Raw genomic sequence first — 21,208 nt, forward strand, 5'->3', positions numbered from 1 at the left:
TAGTTATGCATGCTTAATTAGATGCTTAGACAAATCTAGGTTTCCTTTACGTTGTTTAAAAACTACAAGGTTTCATCTATATGAGGGTTGGGTCAGGGACCTGTTGAATTTGGTGTCAGAAAATCTGGGTTCCAACTCTGACACTGTATGACATTGGACAAGTCAAATAAACTCTCTGGGCCTTAATTATCCCTCATCCGTTAAATCAGGATATGAATACTTAGCAATGTCCATCTCAAAGAGGTGTTGTGAATCAAATGAGATAATAGATGTGAAGGGGCTTTCTAGATTGGCATGTATACATAAACTATTATGCTACTCTAACACAAACATCATCCCTTCAGTTTCTCTACTGATAAAACGGGATTAAAAGTGCCACCTCTTCCTGTCTCACAGAAAGAGAGTGAGACCATAACAGAAAATAATAATTTGAAAGACCTTTGAGCGCTTCCTTCTTTTATTAGCATTTATAGTTTGGTAGGTAAAATGAATAAACAGAAGCTGAAGAAAAGGCTGGTGTGGTGGGAACAGTCCTGAACTGGGAGCTCAGAAATATGAATTCTAATACCAACACTGCTACCAGCCAGTTTTGTGACCTGGAACATTCTATAGTTCTGATTCTATGAAAAGAATATCAGGCCACAACAAGGTATTATTGGGTCCCATTCTCTCTAACCATCCACATTCTGAATAATTTAGTCAGCTCAAATGAATATAAACAAGGTCCTTTTTTTCCTGGAGACAAATCTTCCTGTCTTATCTGTTTCCTCATGGTATTATTTTTCATAATAACTCTTAACTCTTTATTCACATTGCTTTTTGTATTTAGTTAATTTCAAGAAATTTTTATTAAATGTCTACCACATTCAAGACATCCTGCTAGAGCTGTGAAGATGAACAAGACACAGATCTTTCCTTTAATGACCCAATAATAGAAAGGAGTGGAGATATGGCAGGTATACAAATAATTATGATACAAGACAGAATTCCACTAAGTACAAAAGAGAAGTTGTGGAAGTAAATTCTGAGAAATAAGGAAGGAGGACTGGTAGCTTTCCACTGAAAGAATCAGAAAAGACTTCATTGATGTCTGAGAAGAAAGAAGATGGCAAAGTGATGGGAAAAGGGAAAGTTCATTCTAGGCAAAAGGGAGGGTACATACAAAGGACTGACGTGGGAGAGCATATAACCAAAAGAGGGGCAAGTGATCATTTAGTTTGGTTTAACTTCATGGTATCCTGTGAAAAATATAGCAAAAAGAAAGTTTGATTAAACCACTTAGGCTAGATCTACAAAGAGAGTTGCTGTGAAAACTGGAATTGGAATTGAAAGTATTGATTTGAAATAGAAAGTATGGTTCCAGTTCTGGCTCCAACACAACTGCTGTATGAACTCAGGTAAGTTACCTAAATTCTAAATCTCAGTTATATAATCTGTTAAATGGCAATAATAATAATAATAATACTAATAATAATATATTCTCACTATTTATTTCACAGAACTGTTTGTAAGTACTTTTTAAATTTCCAGCTCTTAGCACACGGCCTGGTACATGGTAGGAGCTTAATAAATGTTTATAGACTGGCTAACTTGAAAAGTACTATAGAAATGTGAGCTATTGTTATTACTAATTTTATTCTTGAACTCTGGTTATTTTAGGCCATGCCTGCTTCTGAACTTCTATTGACTATAAAAATAATCTTGATAGTCAAATACTATATTAAGATTTAAATGTAATAGCAATGTATCTTATTCCCCCCAGCTAGACTGGAAGGCTCTAGAGGATAAGGACAGTTATACTTCTGCATTACTTACAGAACTTTACATATAGTAGGTGCTCTGTAAATATGCATTGAAGGACATGAAACAGTGTCACAATCAGAACTTTCATAAAGGAGTTGATACAGCACATGGAGATTATGCTGAATCATACACAAAAGTCCTATTCTCATGCCTAATTATGTGTGAAAGATGATACCTGAAGTCTCAAAAGCTATGCCAGGGGAGCTTAAGCTTTCAGGACCTACCAGATTCAAAGGTCTTTGGATTCAGACCTAGCAATAGCATGGCTGGCATTTGAGGACCACCAGCTCATTTAAGTTCCAAAAAGCTTCTCAATATTAGCTTCCAGCGTGATTTTTCTGATCACAGCAATTCTCACAGACTGTCTACCAAGCTTTAATAAGAGTAACCACACTCTGTCCTCAAAATATTGAAGTATACATGATGTATGTATACAGGACAATTTCCATTTCCAAATAGTAAAAATTTTTCTGAGATTTACCTGTTGTGATTTCAGTATTTCTACTGCATTCATCAGAGGCTTTACTCCCTGGGGGGCTGTCTTTGGAGCAGAAATTGAGGCACTGTAGGACTTGCAGGGACTCCCATTGTATTTCTGTGAACAGGAAACAATGTTTTTAAGTTGCACTCACTTCTGCCAAAGATGTGATATGGGAGGCGCCACATATCATCTCCCAAATCAGGGACTCACTTGTACAGTTGGAAGGGACTTTGGAGATGGCTTAGGCCAACTTCCACACTTAATTCCCTCAACAACATCTCTAACAGATGGTCATCCAAACTCTGATTAAATATTTCTTTCCAAGGATAGGGAATTCACATTTCTAGTGATGGAGAACTTATTACTTTTTTTTTTTTTGCAAGGCAGCTTATTCCATTGTTGACTAACTCTTGATAACTTATATTTAGCCCATAACTTTCTCCCTGATTTAATCCTAGTTTTGTCCTCTAGAAAAACACCAAGTCTGTCTGGGTTTTTTTCCATATTACAGTTAATTGGTCAATAGTCATTTATTACCATAAGCATTTATTAAATGATTATTATGTTCAGATCCTGTAGACTAAGTACTGGGAATTTTTTTTTTAAAAAGGCAAAACCATAGCCCTGGCCTTTTAAAGAGCTCACATTCTCATGGGGGAGACAACATGCCAAAAAAAAAAATGTACATACAAGATATATACAGCAAAAAAAGAAAGTCATTTTAGAGATAAAGCACTAGCAGTTGAGAGTAAAAAATGGCTTCCTATAGAAGGTGAGATTTGAGCTAAGTCTTGAAGAAGGCCAGGAAAGCTACAAGGAGTAAGGGAGTGGGGCACTCTAGGTACAAGAGAAAGACAGTGCAAAGTACGGAGTTAGGACTGTGGAGTGCATAGAGGGTAATAAAGTATAACAAGCCTAAAAAAGATAGGAAGCGTTCTGGTTGCGAAGGACTTTAAAAGTCAAATGGAGGATTTTTGATTTGACACTGGAGGTAAAAGGACACTTTTGGAGTTGGCTGAATAAGGGAGGTGGCAGGATCATACTTGCACTTTGGGAAGGTTGTGTTGGCAACTGTACAGAGGGCAGATTAGAGTAGGGAAAGAGTTGAGGCACGGAGACCCATGATGACATGGCTATTGTAACAGTCTAGACATGAAGTAATGGGGGCCTGTATCAGGGTAGGGGTTGTATGAGTACAGAGATGGGGCCATATATGAGAAATGCTGTAAAGTTAGAAATGACAAGTTTTGATGACAAATTGGCTATGTAGGTTTGAGTACATATAAGGAATAAAGAATCAAGTTGTAAGCCTAGGTAACTGAGAAGATGGTGTTGCCCTCAATAATAACAGAGAAATTAAAGAAAGAGAAGGTTTTGGGGGAAATATGGGTTCTGGTTTGGATATGTTGAGTTTGAGATGCCCAGGAGTCAGTCAGCAATACAAGAATGAAGGTAGTGAGAGACTAGGGCTGAATATAAAGATTTTGGAATCATATGTATAGAGATGATAATTCAATCCACGGAGGTTAATGGATGACCAAGAGACATAATGTGAAAGAAAAGAGGGACAAGATTAGAGTTTTGGGGGTCACCCAGAGCTGGTGGGTTTGCCCTGAATGAAGAGGAGCAATCAGACCATCACAATTCATCTCATATTAATCCTATCTCCAAGCTAAGCTTATCACCTCCTTTCCTTAGATGTTTCTCAGGTGAAATTGTTTCAAAACTACTCAGTATTCTAGTTCTCTTTCTCTGAAAGCTCTACTTTTTTCATCTGTCTTAGAATGTGGTACCCAGAACTGAACACAATACTTTAGATGTGGTCTGACCAAGGCAGAACATAGTTAGAACATCACCTCTCTTAATACCTCCTCTTAGGTCACATTAACCTCCACTTGAACCCATATTTTCCTGAAACTTAAACCAGCTCTGTACCCACTATACTTCACTTAATTTTTATCCCTTTTCATCTTGTTTTCACCACATTATTCTAGCCAACATGCCACTTATGTCCTTATCCGATTTATTGAAATTTGCCTTGACACAGATTGGAACTGAAAGTTAGAGAAGAAAATCCCAAACTTTAATCACACAGTTGCCAAAAAGGCACATGGCTGAGGACTCAAAAAGGCATCCCTAAGCACAGACATATTTTTTTTCAATTCTATGCATATAGACTTATGACTAGGATTTCTTTTTCCACAATGCTTAGACTGACTGTATGACCAGTTGAGAATCCTGAGTGGTACTGTGCTTTATAAGGAAGGGGACTTAAAAGGGGCAAAGTAGCAGGAAAATGTACAGGAGAGGCAAGAAGCAAGGTTCCATTTAGAGGAGGCAGACAGAAGAGAAACACTTGGAGCAATATGGTCGTAGTGACTCGGAGAGACTGTGATTAGACCCTGGGGCGAGAGATTTCTTTCACCTATCTCCAGAGACTCCTGGGAAAGGCATTCCAAAAAGACTATGGCATTACATCCTGAGCATTTACCATTGGGGTTACAGATCCAGAAGCAATCGTGCCCTCTTGCTATGTTAGAGAATCAGACAAATTAAAAGGGAACTAGATGAAGATATAGTAGAAATTGTTCTCATTTGTTTCTAGGTGCCAAGAATACACACAAAAAAACCCAACAAAACATATAATCTCATCAGGTACACAGGTCTATATAAAAATCACACATCACAAGCATTCTTTCATTAATATAATAGCATAAGGACAGGAAATTATCCCAAATTATCCCAAATATATCAAATATATAATACATCCATATAAAGGATTCAGTACATTCAGTTCAGAATATATGGTAGATCAATTACATGCATCAAATGCAAATATATAATATCACATGCAGAATTTACAAATACAAAATACACATTCTTGCATTCCATTCTTGTTCAAAGAAAGGTAGTTAGAGGCAGGTAAGTGGCTCAATGGATAAAGCACTGAACCTGGAGTCAGGAAGACCTGAGTTCAAATTTGACTTCATTTATTAGTTGCATGACTCTGGTCAAGTCACTTAACCTCCTACCTGTCTTAGTTTTCTCAACTGTAAAATGGGGATCATAATAGCACCTATCCCACAGGGATGTTGTAGGAATCAAAAGAGAAAATATTTGTAAAGTGCTTAGTATAGTGTTTGGCACATAGCAGATACTTAATAAATGTGTTTCCCCTTCCCAAACACATCCAGAATTTCCAGTCTTCTATAACATAACCATAGAGCATATAAGGGCAGCTAGGTGGCTCGGTGGATAAAGTGCTGGACCTGGAGTCAGGAGTTCAAACCTGGCCTCAGACAACTAGGAAGCTAGTTGTCGCCCTGGGCAAGTCACTTTAATCCTGTTTGTCTCCATTTTTTCATGTGTAAAATAAGCTAGAAAAGAAAATGGCAAACCAGTATCTATGCTAAGAAAACTCCCCAAAGAGGTCACAAAGAGTTGGACACAACTGATACAACTAAAAAACAATAAAGTATATAAGGTCAATTCCAAGGCTCTACATTAGTCTCCTATATTTCTCTCTATCAGCTCCATCACTCCTACATTACTTCTATAGTAATATCCTAGTAAAAGATTCAAAGTATTCCTCTCTTGGTAGGCAGCGATGTCCCCCTGAAAAAGACTGTCATTTTTATATTGAGTCCCTTGTAATAGTATGGGTCAGTTTCAGTGGCCTGGGACTAATTTGTCCTTAGAGCTGTCATGATGTGAACATAGCGTGACCAGCTGCTGAGGATGGGATCGACCCCTTCAGTAAGTCTTGAATATCATCTTTATTCTGCTTTCACCATAAAGATTTTTTAAACACTGTAGGAAGGTGCTTAATGACTATTTTCCAAGTAACCCCTTCAACAATTATCTCTCTGAGAATCTCAGAATGTTCCACTGATTTTTAGACAACTTACATAGTACAACCACCATTTTGTGTTCCTTCTTGAATATCTCAGCTGGTATCTAACATCCCTACTCCCTAAAGTATACACAGCAGATTGTAAAATCCTTACATTATCATCAGATTGAAGAATACCTAAAATCAGTAGTCTGCAAGAGGGCAAGCCCTACTTCTTTGCATCAATTTCCCAATAACTGATAGCTGTGATGACTATTTGGCCCACTGATGACTTGAGTACACAATGTACATTGACAATTGGACAATATCACCTCAGTGGTACCTGGCACATTTGCTAAAAGTTTGCTGACTGACTGACACACAGAGCTATCCAATTCCCTTCAACATAGCTGTGTTTCACTTAAAATTATATTGCAGAGGATACAATGTAACTTTAGCAATAAACAAGTACAGTGATATTTTGACAGAAAATGGCACAGTGGCTACTTGAATCAACTTGCCTGACCTGCAATGGAGTTTTCATTAGAAAACTTGCTGTCCAATTACAGTTTCAAGAAAAAAAAGGGAGGGGGGCAAATCTTCAGTGCAAGCTACCTGCATGGAAATTTTTAACATAAAAGGGATGGTGGTCACACACACACACACACACACACACACACACACACACACACACACACACACACACACACACACACACACACACACACACACACACCCAAACCCCCAAACTTGAAATACCAATGCTCACCACCATCCCAATTTTAAAAAATCTTCACTGCATCCTTTCAACGCTAAATAAGGCAGATAATTTTAACTTGACCCAATATTCCAAAAACAGACTTAATCAATTCATGACGATTCCAGATGAGTTCCCACAAACTTAGTACCTTGCTGCCTGCCCAGGTTCACTGTGGTTATTTTTGGTAATCAGTGATTGCACCATCTGCATAACCTATAATCAAATCCATTTCCTCTTGCCGGGTTATTTAAAAGACACAAGCAAATACAAACACATTTAATGAAGACGTGAAACAAGGTAGATAAGAGCTAGCATGATGAAGTAGTGGCTAAAGAGCTGCACTTAGAACTGGGAAGATCTAAGTTTGAAACATGCCTCAGAAACTTAGTAGCTTTGTGACCCTGGACAAGTTACTTAAACTTTCTCAGTCTGTTTTCTGATTTGTAAAATGGGATAATAACACCAAACTCACAAGGGTTATTGTGAGGATAAAATGAGATAGGTCCCAAAAGTTTTAGTGTAGTTTTAAGCTTTATTAATAGCTTATGAAAGTTTTGCAAAACTTAAAATGATGAAAATGTTAGTTATCATCATCATTATTATTAACAAGGAGGAAATTCAAGTAAAATTTTTGGTAACCATTCACAAATAAGTGGAAATTACTACACCTTCAAGGATATCACAATTGAATTCCTCTTAAATTCTGCTGCTGCTGAGTCCCCCAGCATAACAAGAGGACAAAAGAGAACTCACAAGACCCAGTGGTCTTCAAAACTCACAGATCCAGTGGTAAATACTGAATTTGTGCTGTCATCTGTCTCTTGGAATGTCTTTTCAAAGAATCTCTCAAACAGACGAGAACGGCTAAAACCTCTTGTCTTATCTGTGGAGTCATGAGGGTCCAGACATGATGGCTAGGTTTGAGGATACCATGGCACACTCCTCTCTATGTGTGGTATCTTCTGTCTCCCCCTACAATTCAAACACTATTACTTGCCTCTCCTTATTCTCCTTGTGTCTTCTGCTGCTACCCTTCCCCACTTTCTGAATATCTCACCTTGTAGATCAATCTCTACCAGAGTCTTGAGTAAATGTCTATATGCTTTAATTAGCCCAAGTATTACAGGGTACCAAAGTTATATCTGCTAAACACACATACAGCACACGTACCATGCATGGTTAATTACATGTCTCTGTCCCATAATGACCACAGTAGATTTTACCTTGGCTAAACATTTATATTTTCGTACCTTAGAGAGTGAAAAAGTTAGTATATGAAGGGCCCCCGTTATGTGAGTTAATATGATACAAGATTACATTTTATTTATGAATTTGCCACAGCTTGAATTAACAGAACAAACCTCACAGATCAACTACAGGATAAAAAAAAAAATCTAATCCCTGAGAGTGTTGCCATTATTGTACATGTCACAGTGGAAGGAGGTGATACCCTGAGAATAGATGAGTTTCTTTGTTTCTGCTCATGACCATAATTTTGTTTTAGAGGATAAAAAGAAAGAGCACAAGACTCAGGGTTAGAAGACCCAAGTTCAGGTTCTGATTCTGCCACTAGGTGTGTCAACCTAGGCAAGTCTGAACCTCTCAGAATTTATTCATCTGTAAAAATGGGGATAAATGATACCTGTCCTGCCAACCTAGAATTAGAGAATCCTAGAGTTGGAAGTGACTTAGAATTCATCTTGTATGACCTCCTCCTGATTGAATGAAACCTCTCCCATCACTTTTTTATGACAGCTCTCCTGTGATAAGAAACTCATTACCCCAGAAGGCGATTCATGGTATTTTAGAGCAATTTTAAAAGTTATGAAGTTCTTCCTTAAATTGGGGTGAAATCTATACACCCCCGCCTCAGTCACTTTCACTCCTTGACCCTATTTTTGCCCTCAAGAGGCAAGCAAAATAAATGTAATCCCTTCATGATGAGAACCTTTCAAATATTAGAAGACAGCTCTCATGCTCGCCCCCTACTCCCACGGCCACTGTCACCCCACCAAGTCTTGTTTTTTTTTCCAGCTAGGTTATGAGGTTCAAGAGAAGGCATTTCATATTCTGTAACGCATCGGATAAATGTGAATGGTTGCATAGTTTATGCTTAAGGTTAGAAATGTGGGTTCATGAGCTAGGATGGTTAAAAGACAGCCCATTATGGTCAGGAATGACTGTGATCTTTCCCTCACTACCAGCCTTGCTGGAGATGACATGAGAAAATGGAAGAAATTAGGTGAATAGGAACAAGAACGAGGGCTTGGCTGCGAGTACACCTTCGGAGGTGTCAGGGAGTCCCTTAAATTCCATCTTCTTCCCCTCCAAAACCTAGTTCGGGATACAACTGGCAGAAAAGATTGGATGGCTGATCCTTGGGCCTTGGGCAAGGATGTGGAATGGAGCTGCCCAAAAGCTATTTTCCTTCCCTCACTTCCACCCTCATACCCCGCCATTCCCGCCTCCTACCTTCTCTCCCTTTATATAACCTTCCCTCCCCTTTCCCAGAGCCCCAGGTCCTTCTTCCCCGCCTCAGGGGCGGGCCAGGACTGTGGGAGGTTCTGAGGCGCGTCATAACGCGACCCTCTTCCCCGCTCCTCCTTACTTTGGTCCGGTGGGGGCAGGTGTTGGAGAAGCCGCACCAAGCCGGAGCACACTGACCTGGTTGCTGTAAGAGACTAAATTGGGTAATTTCCTAAGGGGGGTAGAAGGACCCACCCTCCGCCCCCCCTCCCAGTCGCTATAGAAACTGTTTCCACCCTTCCCAAGCAAAGCTTTTATGACTCTAGAGCTGAGGATGGGACCTTGCTCCCAGCAATTAAATAGCCATCTTGTTCGTCCCTCGCCCCTCTAAGAGCAGGAAATTATATGACAGGATCATTTTTCGTAGTCTAAATGGAAATATGATGTTCAGGGTATACGTACTGGGGAAAATTACTAAAGAGAATAATGATGCATTGTTTCATTCTTTGTACGCATAGTGCCAAACCCTAGCTGCAGTGTCTGGCATGCAGTAGGTGCTGGAAAAATACTTGATTGAATAGCTTTATTTCCTTACGGATTCTAAAATCAGTTCAGTCCTTTTTCAGTTTTGTCTGACTCTTCATGACCCCATTTGGGGTTTTTTTGGTAAAGAAACTAGAGTGATTTCCTTCTCCAGCTCATTTTACAGATGATGAAACTGAGGCAAACAGGGTTAAGTGACTTGCCCAGGGACACACGATGGCTAGTAAATGTGTGAGACCGGATTTGAACTCATGAAGATGAGTCTTCCTAATTCCAGGTCTGGCACTCTATCCATTGTGCTATTCTAGCTTCCCTTGATAAGAATTGCTGTTAAAAAAAAAAAAAAGCTTTAAAAGTATTTGGCTATACTAGCAAAAATGGTGGGAAACAAAAAGAACAAAATTGAACTTTGTAGTAATTTTCTTTAAAAATTTGTTAATATGAAAAATATAGCCTCAGCCCAGAGGTATGTGGAATTCATTTCCTCTGAACAAAAAGTGAGTATATATAAAAGGGTAAAGAGGCAGTAAGGGCATCTTGATAGTACCATGGATAGAATGCCAAGCCTGGAGTCAGGAAGACTCACCTTCATGAGTTCAAATCTGGCCTCAGACACTGAGCAAATCACTTTACCCCCATTTGTCTTATTTCCTCATCTGTAAAAATCCCAAATGGGGTCACAAAGAGTCAGACACAATTAAAGAAGGAGGCAGTGTGTACAAAGGGAGGGGGTGGGTGGGATTCATATGCTAAACACTACTCTCTGTGTGTGTATACACATTAAATACATTTATATATGATACAGAGAGTTGTCTGTATGGATATTATGAAGGATATGCCAATTAGGTTATATAAGTAATGTATAGTAGAAATAAAAGTACTATTTTAAACATAATATAATGCCCTTTCTCACAAAGATGTAAACAAACTAGTCTAAACCTGTCATTTGTCATAATTTGTTGTAACTCATTTATTCATAACTGGCCTCGAATATCTCTGCTAAAATGTTTCTCCAATGCTCCCTAGGAGAACGAAGGTTCTTGTGTCAGTGGTATATTGTTATTCAGCAATGTCTGAGTTCCTGACCCCTTTGAGGGTTTTATTGGCAAAGATACTGGAGTGGTTTGCCATTTCCATCTCCAGCTCGTTTTCCAGAAGAGGAAACTGAGGCAAACAGGGTTAAGTGATTTGACCTGGGTCACTCATCTAATAAGTATCCGAGGTCAGATTTTAACTCATGAATCCTTCCTGACTTGAGGCCCCGCACTCTATCCATTCTGCCACCTAGCTGTCTCTCAATGGAGCATAAGTTCTGGCATATCCTATGGAGCAGGAAAAGCTTTAAGTATGTGTTGGGTAATGGATTCTGTGTGGCTATCATCTGAACTAGCTTTAAGTCTGGAGAAGTTCAGCATCATAAGGCTGATTATTTACTAGACCACAGTAATTCATGAAAACTATCCAAGAAAGGAAACCATCTTGTAAGGTGCTAAAGGGCTAGTCCTAAGGTTACAAGAAACCTTTTGAAAAACTATTACTTCATATAAACATAGGACAGACAACTAAGTACTTGATGGAGAATAATATGTCTTGTTATTTGATTCAGAAATTTTTTTTTACCTTATCTTTTTTCAGCCTACAACATTAGTCAGAAAGTTAGCTGAATTTATTTCATTTATGTCAACACATGCATTGTCATGGATTGTCAAGTGCTGACATATAGAAATGATCCCAAGTTTCTCTCTGATGTTTTTACATCCCCTTCATTTCCTACTGTATTCCTGATTCTTCACTTCCCAAGGAGTAATCCGTTATAATAAAGAAGAAAAAAGAAAACTTCTGTAAAACTAACCAACATATCAAAAAATTCTGACATTCTCTGTAATATTCCACACTTATGAACTCTTCTGAAAAGGAGGTGTTTTCTCATATCTTTTCTTTGGGGCCAAATTTGGTCATAATTTGAATTTTAGTATTCAGTTTTGTTTCATTTTTGTTTGGCGGTAACTAGGTGTTGCATTGTATAGTGCGCTGAACCTAGAGTCTGAAAGACCTGAGTTCAAGTGTGGCCTAAGACCTTATTAGTTCTGTGATCCTAGGCAAGTCATTTAACCTTTTTATGCTTCAGTTTCTTTAACTGTAAAATTAGAATAATAAAATCCTATCTCTCAGGTTTTGCTATAAGAATCAAATGAAGTCATATTTGTAAACTTTTTTCCTCCCTTTCACTTACATTGCGATGTGTATTGTCTACATTGTTTTTCTGGTTCTGCTTACTTCATTTTGCATCAGTTAAGTAGACTTTTGCATACTTTTCTATATTCATCATTTCTTATAGCACAGTAATATTCCATTACATCCACATACCAATTTGTTCAGTCATTCTTTAACTGATGAGTATCTACTTTCAGTTCTTTGCGACTACAAGTTGCTTTCAATGTTTTGGTATTATATGGGGCCAAAGGAGCATATTTTTAACATCAACATTCCTCTAGTGGTGATATATTTGACTCACATAATACTACAATCACTGAAGCTGAATACTTATCACTTTAAGAGCAACTTCTGGGCAACACATAACAAACAAGAAATTACTTCATTCTCATTGTGATTTGCAATCCCTCCAAAAGCTTACTTTCACCATAAATTCCTCAAGAGCACCACCATCCTTCTGGTCACTCAGATTTATAATCTCATCCTTGATTCTTCCTTCTTCCTCATTCTTTACATCATATTGATTCTACCTCTATACCAATGAGATCACAGATTTATTGGAGTAGGTCAGTACGTTACACTATGATGGATAAAGTATATGTTCTATAGTTAGTAAAAACAATATCATGGGGGGATAGAACCAAGATGGTGGAGGAACAGCACAGACTTGCTAGTGCTCTCCCCTAAACCTAGTCAAATACCTGTAAAAAATGACTGCAAACAAATTCTGGAGCTGCAGAATCCACAGAATGACAAGCAAATCTCCAGCCCAAGACAGTCTGGGGGGCGTGGGGGTGGTCACTGGGAAATGTCTATCACACTGCACTGGGAGCAGAGCACAGTCCAGTGTGGGCTATGCTGGTTCAGACAGGACCTGAGCAGACCTTGGGGGGACTGAATCTCAGGCATCTGTGGTGATTTCCAGACTTCATGACCCCAAAATGTTGAGGACAAATTGGAAGTTCAGTGGAAAAAACTTGTGGGACCTACATGAGAGAGTAGAGTGGTTGGGCCTGGGCCCTAGCCCCAGGGCAATGAAGGGGATGGAGGAGCTCACAGAGGAGGAGCCTGTAGCAGCAACAGGGGCAGGGGCAGTGACAGGTGCAGTGACAGCAGCAGGGACTGCTTCTGGAGCTCTAGGCCCACAGATTGTGGGGGGATCAAGCGGCTCACAGTACACTCCCCCCTGGAAGCAGAGAACTACCTTGACAAAGATCTCAAAAGTCAAGTAAATAGCTGGGAAAATGAGCAAAAACCAGATAAAGAATCAGACTATGGAATCTTACTTTGGTGACAAGGAAGACCTAAGTATACAAACAGAAGACAACAAAGTCAAAGCTCCTACATCCAAAGCCTGCAAGAAAAATAAAAGGAGGTCCAAAAGCTCACTGAAGAAAATAATTCCTTAAAGATTAGAATGGAGCAGATGGAAGCTAATGACTTAATGAAAAACCAAGAAACTATAAAACAAAGCCAAAGAAATGAAAAAATAGCAATGTGACATATCTCACTGGAAAAACAACTGACCTGGAAAATAGATCCAAGAGATACAATTTAAAAATTACTGGACTACCTGAAAGCCATGATAAAAAAAAAAAAAAGGGCCCAGACATCTTTTAAGAAATTACCAAGGAAAACTTCCCTAATATTGTAGAACCAGAGGGTAAAATGGATAATGAAAGTATCCACTGATCGCCTCCTGAAAGAGATCCCAAAAGGAAGATTCCTAGGAATATTGCAGACAAATTCCAGAGCTCCCAGGTCAAGGAGAAAATATTGTAAGCAACCAAAAAGAAACATTTGGAGTATTGTGGAAATACAACCAAGATAACATAAGATCTAGCGGCCTCTATTATTAAGGGATTGCAGGGCTTGGAGTATGATATTCCAGAGGTCAAATGAGTTAGGATTAAAACCAAGAACCACCTACCCAGCAACACTGAGTATAATACTGCAGGGAAAAAAAACGGTCATTCAATGAAATATAGGACTTTCAAGCATTCTTGTTGCAACAACCAGAGCTGAGTAAAAAATGACTTTCAAACACAAAAATCAAGAGAAGCATGAAAAGGTCAACAGGCAAGAGAAATCACAAGGGACTTACTGAAGTTGAACTCTTCACATTCCTATATGGAAAGATCATATTTGTAACTCAAGAGTTTTCTCAGTATTAGGGTAGTTGCAGGGATTATATACATATAGACAGAGGGCATAGGGTAAGTTGAATAGGTAGGGATGATATTTAAAAATAATAAAATTAAGGGGTGAGAGAGGAATATATTGGGAGGAAAAAGGGAGAAATAGAATGGAGCAAATTATTTTACATAAAAGAGGCAAGAAAAAGCTTTTTCAATGGAGGGGAAGAGGAAGGAGGCGAGAGGAAAAGAGTGAACCTTACTCTCATCACATTTGGCTTGAGAAGGAAATAACATGCACACTCAATTTGGTGTGAAAACCTATCTTACCCTACAGGAAAGTAGGGAGGAAGGGGATAAGCAGGGTTTGGGGGATGATAGAAGGGAGGGCAAATAGGAGGAGGGGGTAATTAGAAATAAACACTTTTGAGGAGGGATAGGGTCAAAAGAGAAAATAGAATAAATGGGCAGGATGGGATAGAGGGAAATATAACCCATATTGAATTGCTTGCCTTCTCAGTGGGGATGGGTGGGGAGGGAGGGAGAGAAGTTGGAACTCAAAGTTGTAAAAATGAATGTTAAAAATTGTTTTTACATGAAACTGGGAAATAAGATATACAGGTAATGGCGTATAGAAATCTATCATGCCCTACAAGAAAATAGAAGGGATGAGGATAAGAAAAGGGAGGTGTGTGATAGAAGGGAAGGCAGATTGGGGGAAGGGGTAATCAGAATACATGGTGTCTTAGGGTGGGTGGAGGGGAGAGATGGGGAGAAAATTTGGAATTCAAAATCTTGTGGAAGTGTCTGTTGAAAACTAAAAGAAAATAAATTTAATTTAAAAAATATCATGTTTATAAAATTATTCAGTCTTTCTCAGTCCCTCCAGCTGCTAGAGCCTTTCCTCTCCAAAGTTACCTGTCTGATCACTCTTTCTCAATCTCCATTGCTGGATCTTCATCTAGGAAACATCCACTACTTTGGGTGTTCCTCAGTGCTCTTCCCTACTATCTCATTTGTTGATCTCATTGGCTCTTATAGCTTCAATTATCATCTCTATGCAGTTGATTCTCAGATCTGTATATCAAGACTGGATGTATAATCTCTTCTAAGCTACTGTCCTATAGAACAGCTCATACTAGACGTTTTATAGATACCTCAAACATATCTAAAATAGAATTTATCTTTCCTTCTAAGCCCCATTCCCTTCCCAACTTTATTATTACTGTTGATGCTACTACTATTCCCCTAATCATTCAGGCTTGCAATCTCAAGTATCATTTTTGCTCATCCATACAACCAACGTGCTTTCCTCTTACCTTCACAGCATTTAATACATCTCCTTCAACTCCTGCAGCAGTCTTCTGATTGGTCTCCCTACCCTCAATTCTCATCCCAATCCAATCCTTCTCACAGAGCTGCTGACATGATCAAGGCAGGACTGACCATGTCAACTCCTACCCCCACCTCCAGCTCAGTAAACTCCAGTGGCTCCTCATTACCTTTAGGATCAAATATAAAATTATAATTAACATTTAAAGGCCCTCAGGACCTGACTCCTTCCTATCTTTCTAGCCTTCTCATACTTTAATCAAACTGTGGAGGAATTCTTGTTATTCCTCACACACTATACTTCATCATCCATCTCTGTGCATTGCATTCCTAGGATAGTCTACTTCCACACTCCTGCCTCTAGGCTTCTTCCAAGACTTAGCCCAGATCCTACCTTCCACAAGAAGCATTACCTTGCGCACATGTGCGTGTGCACACATGTACACACACACACACACACACACACACACACACACACACACACACACACCTGCAATTGCTAGGGCCTTTCCTGAGATAATCTTTCATTTACACTGTATATATTATATGTACTGTTACTTGCACGCTGTCCCTTCTATTAGAATATGAGATCCTTGAGGGCAGAAACCATTTTTTTCTCTTTGTTGGATCCCTCATGTTTAGCCCACAGTGCCAGGCAACTAGTGAATTCTTGTTGACTACTATCCTGTAATTTACCAACTTATTTATTACCTCCTCTATTAGAATGTAAGTTCCTTGGGCTATTTCTGCCCTTTTTTACATCCCAAGGCACAGTGTATGGGCATAAGGAGCCCTTTAAAAATGTTTGCTGATTGAAAGCTACAATTTATCACAATATGTAAGACATTAGAGTGACTGTTGGATATTGGTATCAAGAGAAGCATTTCATGAAAAAGCCAAAAAATTCACTAATGTCATATTTATTCATCCTTTCTCTAGAAGGAAAGGCTTAATGACATTGAAGTTTTATAAACTGTCATGAAAATTTATTTATACTTTATATACAATTGGAATTTGAGCCATAAGTCACAATTCAGCAACTACTTAATATTATAAAAGTTATGCATTTTTATTAGAAACATATTTTGCTTATTAAAATAGGAAATATTCTTACAATAAAACACATGATTTAGCTTAATTAGTTTCTGCTAGATAAGTGTTACATGAAGACAGGGAAGAGTAACTATAATTTTCACTTTCCCAATAAACTCTACAAAACTACATTGACATATATTACATTAACCCATAACTGGCAACAAGTATACATCTGTTACTACATTATATCATACATTTGGTACTTCCAAAATTGACACCACCCTACTTGTTATTCCAAATTAAATATATGTTCTTTAGGAAGAAATGAATTAGAAGACAGTTCCTTACAAACTTCTCTTCAGAATCATGAATAAACTAGCAACATCCTTAACTCTTAGGATTTAAGATTTTCTGCATCAAACTGAAAAGAGCTATATTTAGATTATCATTACCCTTTTCTAATAAGAACATTCTTTCAAAACTAGAAACATCTATCAAAGATCTCTTTTCCATCATTTTCAGGTACTACTGGCAGTTGGGTGAAGAGGTTTAACTCGTGCAAATCTGGACAGGCCAAGTCGGAGACTATGACTGGGAGACTTGACAGAAACTCCTCCAAGTCGGTTGCTGCTGCTGCTTCCTGATGAAGCTAAAAGAGAATGTATCATGTGTTGCTGGAATTATACATTATATTTCCAAAGGTTCACTTATAGAGCAAAAATTGCAAAAAATCATTAAGCTTCATTATTAATACACATGGCTGATCAAAGTATGTATGTAATCATTTTAAAATAAAGTATAAAGGAGCAGGAGAGACAACAAGTTACATGGACATACATGGACCTCAAAAGGAAAATGCAGCCAATTAGCTTTATCTTCAAACAATCTTTAAATCCTGTGGTGACATCAATATTTTCTTGACCCAGCAAAAGGTGCAATAAGTGTGGCCAACTCTAAAGTCTCAGTTTTGGGGTGTCTGGTGGCCCAGGATCTATTTTTGACTTCATTAGGTTATAGTTAATTTCTTCTGTTTCACTTTCAATGCTCTTTGCAATCTGCCCCCTGCCCCTCTCCAACTTCTCAGTTTCACTACAGACTGTTCCCCCTTCCTGCACTCTAGGGTCTAGGCAAGCTGTCCTCCTTGTTTCTTCAGACACAGAACCTTCCATCTTCTGTTTCTGTGTCCTTGCACTGGCTGTCATCTCAGCCTGGAATGTTCTCCCTTTTCATCTCCACCTCAAAGAATCCCTTATTTCTTTTCAAGATTCAATTTAAACATTTCTTCTCTAGGAAATCATTCCCAATCCCCTTAACTGCCAATACTCTTCCATCCCTACATGCCCTTGTATTTACTTTGTATTTACTCTACACATATTTACATATTGTATGTACATGCTGCTGCTCATGTTGGTCCTTCAGGGCAGAGACTGTTCAATTGTTATCTTTGTACTCCAGCACCTAGCAGAGGACGTGGCATAGAGAAGGTAACGAGGAAATGCTGATTAATTACAATAATGACTCCTCCTTTTCCCATCTGCCATTCCCTAAAAGCCTTCTGATTCTTCCAGATTTTAGGACTAGAAGAAACTGACCAATTAAAAAACTGAGGTGAGGAGCAAGGTGATTTACCTAAGGTAAGTTTCTTGTCCTAGATCTTCTACTAGCTAGCTGTGTTCAGCAAATACCTATGTCTTCCTATCTATTCCAAATGTAGTCATTCTAGGCCAAGCTATTATTACTTCTTACTGTTATTTTAGATTTTTTCCCTGTAGTCTATCCAGAACAATATTCTGACCACTAATATAAAATTTTTTAATCACTTCCCACTGCTCCCTTACTGTGGATGACTGGGTAGAAAAACATTAAGGCTAACAAAACTTTATCTGAAATTAAAAGAAATAAGGCTAGAGCTAGCAATACAAAGTTAGTCTATTTGTAAGAAAATCTTGAAAACAGAAACCTTGCCATACTATAGTAATTTCTGATTCTTCTTTCCCTCTCTAAATGACATTAACTTCTCTATAATAATACACTGTACTTGTTCATATAGAAAACTATGTCCTATAGTTAAATGAACAAATACATTCAAGAAAATTATGAATGACAGTGATACTGAGCTGAAAGTTTTCAGAACCCTGCAGGAAATAAATATACACAAAGCATGAAAAATACAGATAATCTGTGCATCTTTCCTTAACCCAAAGAAGGATATATCACATGAATAAATGGAGGTGAAGATGCAACAAGCTACTATTCAAGATGCTTGGACTTCAGTCATCCAAATTAAGTGCTACAAGGCTGTACTAATATGAAACATTGAGTCCATAGATATAACTTACATTCTCTGGTCTTATAGAAACCTGCCTTTTAGCAGAAAAGTCCTTCCAGAAAACATCCATTTTACAAAGCACACAGTGAGACTGCACTGCTCCTATCCCTTAGACTGCCCTTAATCTGAATTTACAGGAAAAGACATTTTCACTTGGCCAAATAAAACCCTACAAAACTAGATGGGCATGAATTGGCCTAAGGCACAATTTGCTACAAGTATAGTAAGGAGTACTATCAGAGGTAGAATTTAAACCAATCTTTCTGATTCCAAGCCCCATTCCCTATCCATTATTCCAACCTACATCTCAGCAGAGCGAGGGCATCTAAAGTTCATGCTATATAAAAACTAGTTTAAGAAACTTTTAATGTTTAATCAGAGTATGAAAAGAGCTACCAGAAGGAAGAAGGATTAAACGTATTGCTTGGCACTACAACACAGTGCAGTAGAAAGAGAGCTAGATTGAAAACAAGGAGATCTGGGTTCAAATCCTTACTCTGCCACCTATTATTGGTTTGACCTTGGGCAGGTCATACTACTTTAAGTCTTCAGAGTTGGAAGTTAGATTAGATCATTCCAAAAGTCTCTCACAGTATTTTATCACAGACATTAAAGACATTCAAAGAGGCAAATTAAGGCTTGAAGGAAAAACTTCTAACATTCAATGCTAACTCAAAATGAAATGGGCTGGATTGTCAGGTATTGCATGAGCTCACTGACTTCAAAGGAAAGGCTAGAGGATCACATATCAGGTGGGGAGTGGTATGGACTCTTGCTCAGGGATGGGTTGGCCTAAGTGACTGAAATTCTGAATTAAATGAGATTCTATTTTGAGGACTTCCTAATGACCAGTGACTTCATTTCCCTAGGCCTCAGCTCGTCATTTGTCAAAGGAGAGAGCTGGACTCGATGCTACTTTCCTAGGTCTAAAACCAATCATCACTCTCTTAAGGTACCTTCACAGAAGAAGTAAAATGTGAGCTCTGCCCCAAAGCCCAGAAAAGAGACAAAGGGGAAAGGTGTACATATACACAAAGTATGTTCAAAGAATAAGAATATTTTGGCTTAAGGTTTATATAAGAGACTAGGGGAGATAAAGATGTAGCCGTAATCAGACACCAAACTGAATGCCAGGCTAAGGAGTTTGAACTTTATTTCACTGGCAATGGGAAGTGATAATATCACTTATGCTAATCTAATAACAAATATGTAGGAAGGACTGAAAACAGGAGAAATTTGTGACCAAAAAACCCCCAACTAGTTAGGAAGCTATATTTAATTCACATATAAATAAATGATGAAGACCTAGATTAGGGTGGAAACAGTGCAAATGGAAAGAAAGGATTAGACTTAGGCAAAATTACAAAAGAAAAATAGATAGAACTTGGTCATCGATTTAGCTATAAGAGGGAGAGGGAGTTAAAGAAAACAAGCGATCAAGAAAATCTAACACATATTTCAAGTCTGATGGTGTATGTAATTTTCCACTCTATAGCTGTCCCCTGCAACCCCAGCAAGAGGAAGCCGACATCCAGGAAGGCGAAGCATCTAAAGCCGTTCAGGCAAATAGGGAATATAGCCAGTCCTCAAACTCCAGGACTTCTTGATCCAAATCCAGTGTTCTTTCTGCTGAAGTGACACAAACTCCTAAATATCCCTTAAGGTTCACAGCCAAATTGTGAAGATAAGAAGTTGCTAACTAAACAGGCAGATGCAGCCACTAACTTCTTCAAGGCCTATGATTACTGGGATAAATAACACTTCCTCACCTGGTGGGACCCATCTGGGCTTCTTAGATTGAACCAGAGGACTGAGTGTTTGCAACGGCTTCCTAGCAAGCTCCGAAGACAGACCAACTTCTTTCGGTGCTGGTTTTGATTCAACAGGTGCTGGATGAGAGGCCACTGGAGCTACTTGTTTGAAAAAGAAAAAAAGCAAAAATAAACCAGATTGATTTTCATACTTTAAAGAGTACACAATTATTTTTTAAAAACCAAGCAACTCATTACAGTAATATTAGTATCTTGGAGGCTCAGGATAAGCAACAGCTCCTTCAAGAAGCCTTAATTCCCCAAGTATTTAAAAAATAAGTCGGTAACCTTAAAGAAAGCAGTTTCAGTAGTGAGGTTGGAAAGAATTTCTAACTGAATGTATTTTAGATGAAAGGTTCCACATTTTCAGGAGCAGAAAAAAGGAGTTATCAGAAGTTAGCACAGATGAATTTAAAGGAATCAAAACTGTAGTCACTTTTGTGCAAGTATTTTTAACCAGAAACCTG

General features: G+C 38.4%; 2 protein-coding genes and 1 long non-coding RNA gene across 11 annotated transcripts in view; 1 reads left to right on the forward strand and 2 right to left on the reverse strand.

Annotated features, from left to right (window-relative positions):
- Window positions 1-9,573, reverse strand: part of DYRK4 (dual specificity tyrosine phosphorylation regulated kinase 4) — an 81,661-nt gene extending 72,088 nt beyond the window's left edge. For 2 of the 4 annotated variants that reach the window (XM_072653973.1, XM_072653970.1), the window contains exons 1-2: window positions 9,485-9,573; window positions 2,285-2,398 (exon numbers count right to left, since the gene is read on the reverse strand). The gene's annotated coding sequence lies outside the window, so the exon portion shown is untranslated. Of the gene's footprint in view, window positions 1-2,284; window positions 2,399-7,024; window positions 7,115-9,484 lie in introns of those variants that run through there. The other 2 variants (XM_072653971.1, XM_072653974.1) reach the window with 2 other exon arrangements.
- LOC140533789 (uncharacterized) lies at window positions 652-20,901 on the forward strand. 3 transcript variants are annotated; one of them, XR_011977060.1, is made up of 5 exons: window positions 652-1,397; window positions 17,124-18,085; window positions 18,170-18,235; window positions 19,800-19,882; window positions 20,426-20,901. It is a non-coding gene; the product is annotated as an uncharacterized lncRNA (long non-coding RNA). The 3 variants fall into 3 exon arrangements; XR_011977061.1 differs by having other exon boundaries at window positions 17,124-18,235; window positions 19,800-19,906; XR_011977062.1 differs by lacking the exon at window positions 652-1,397 and adding an exon at window positions 9,480-9,566 and having other exon boundaries at window positions 17,124-18,235.
- Window positions 16,471-21,208, reverse strand: part of RAD51AP1 (RAD51 associated protein 1) — a 28,756-nt gene continuing 24,018 nt past the window's right edge. For 2 of the 4 annotated variants that reach the window (XM_072653987.1, XM_072653984.1), the window contains exons 8-9: window positions 20,700-20,840; window positions 16,471-17,250 (exon numbers count right to left, since the gene is read on the reverse strand). In XM_072653987.1, coding sequence (XP_072510088.1) covers window positions 17,120-17,250; window positions 20,700-20,840 — 272 coding nt within the window. In that variant the 3' untranslated portion in view covers window positions 16,471-17,119. Of the gene's footprint in view, window positions 17,251-20,699; window positions 20,844-21,208 lie in introns of all 4 variants that reach the window. The other 2 variants (XM_072653986.1, XM_072653983.1) reach the window with 1 other exon arrangement.

This window comes from Notamacropus eugenii, chromosome 3, assembly GCF_028372415.1.
Source record: "Notamacropus eugenii isolate mMacEug1 chromosome 3, mMacEug1.pri_v2, whole genome shotgun sequence".
NCBI classification, from domain to species: Eukaryota; Metazoa; Chordata; class Mammalia; order Diprotodontia; family Macropodidae; genus Notamacropus; species Notamacropus eugenii.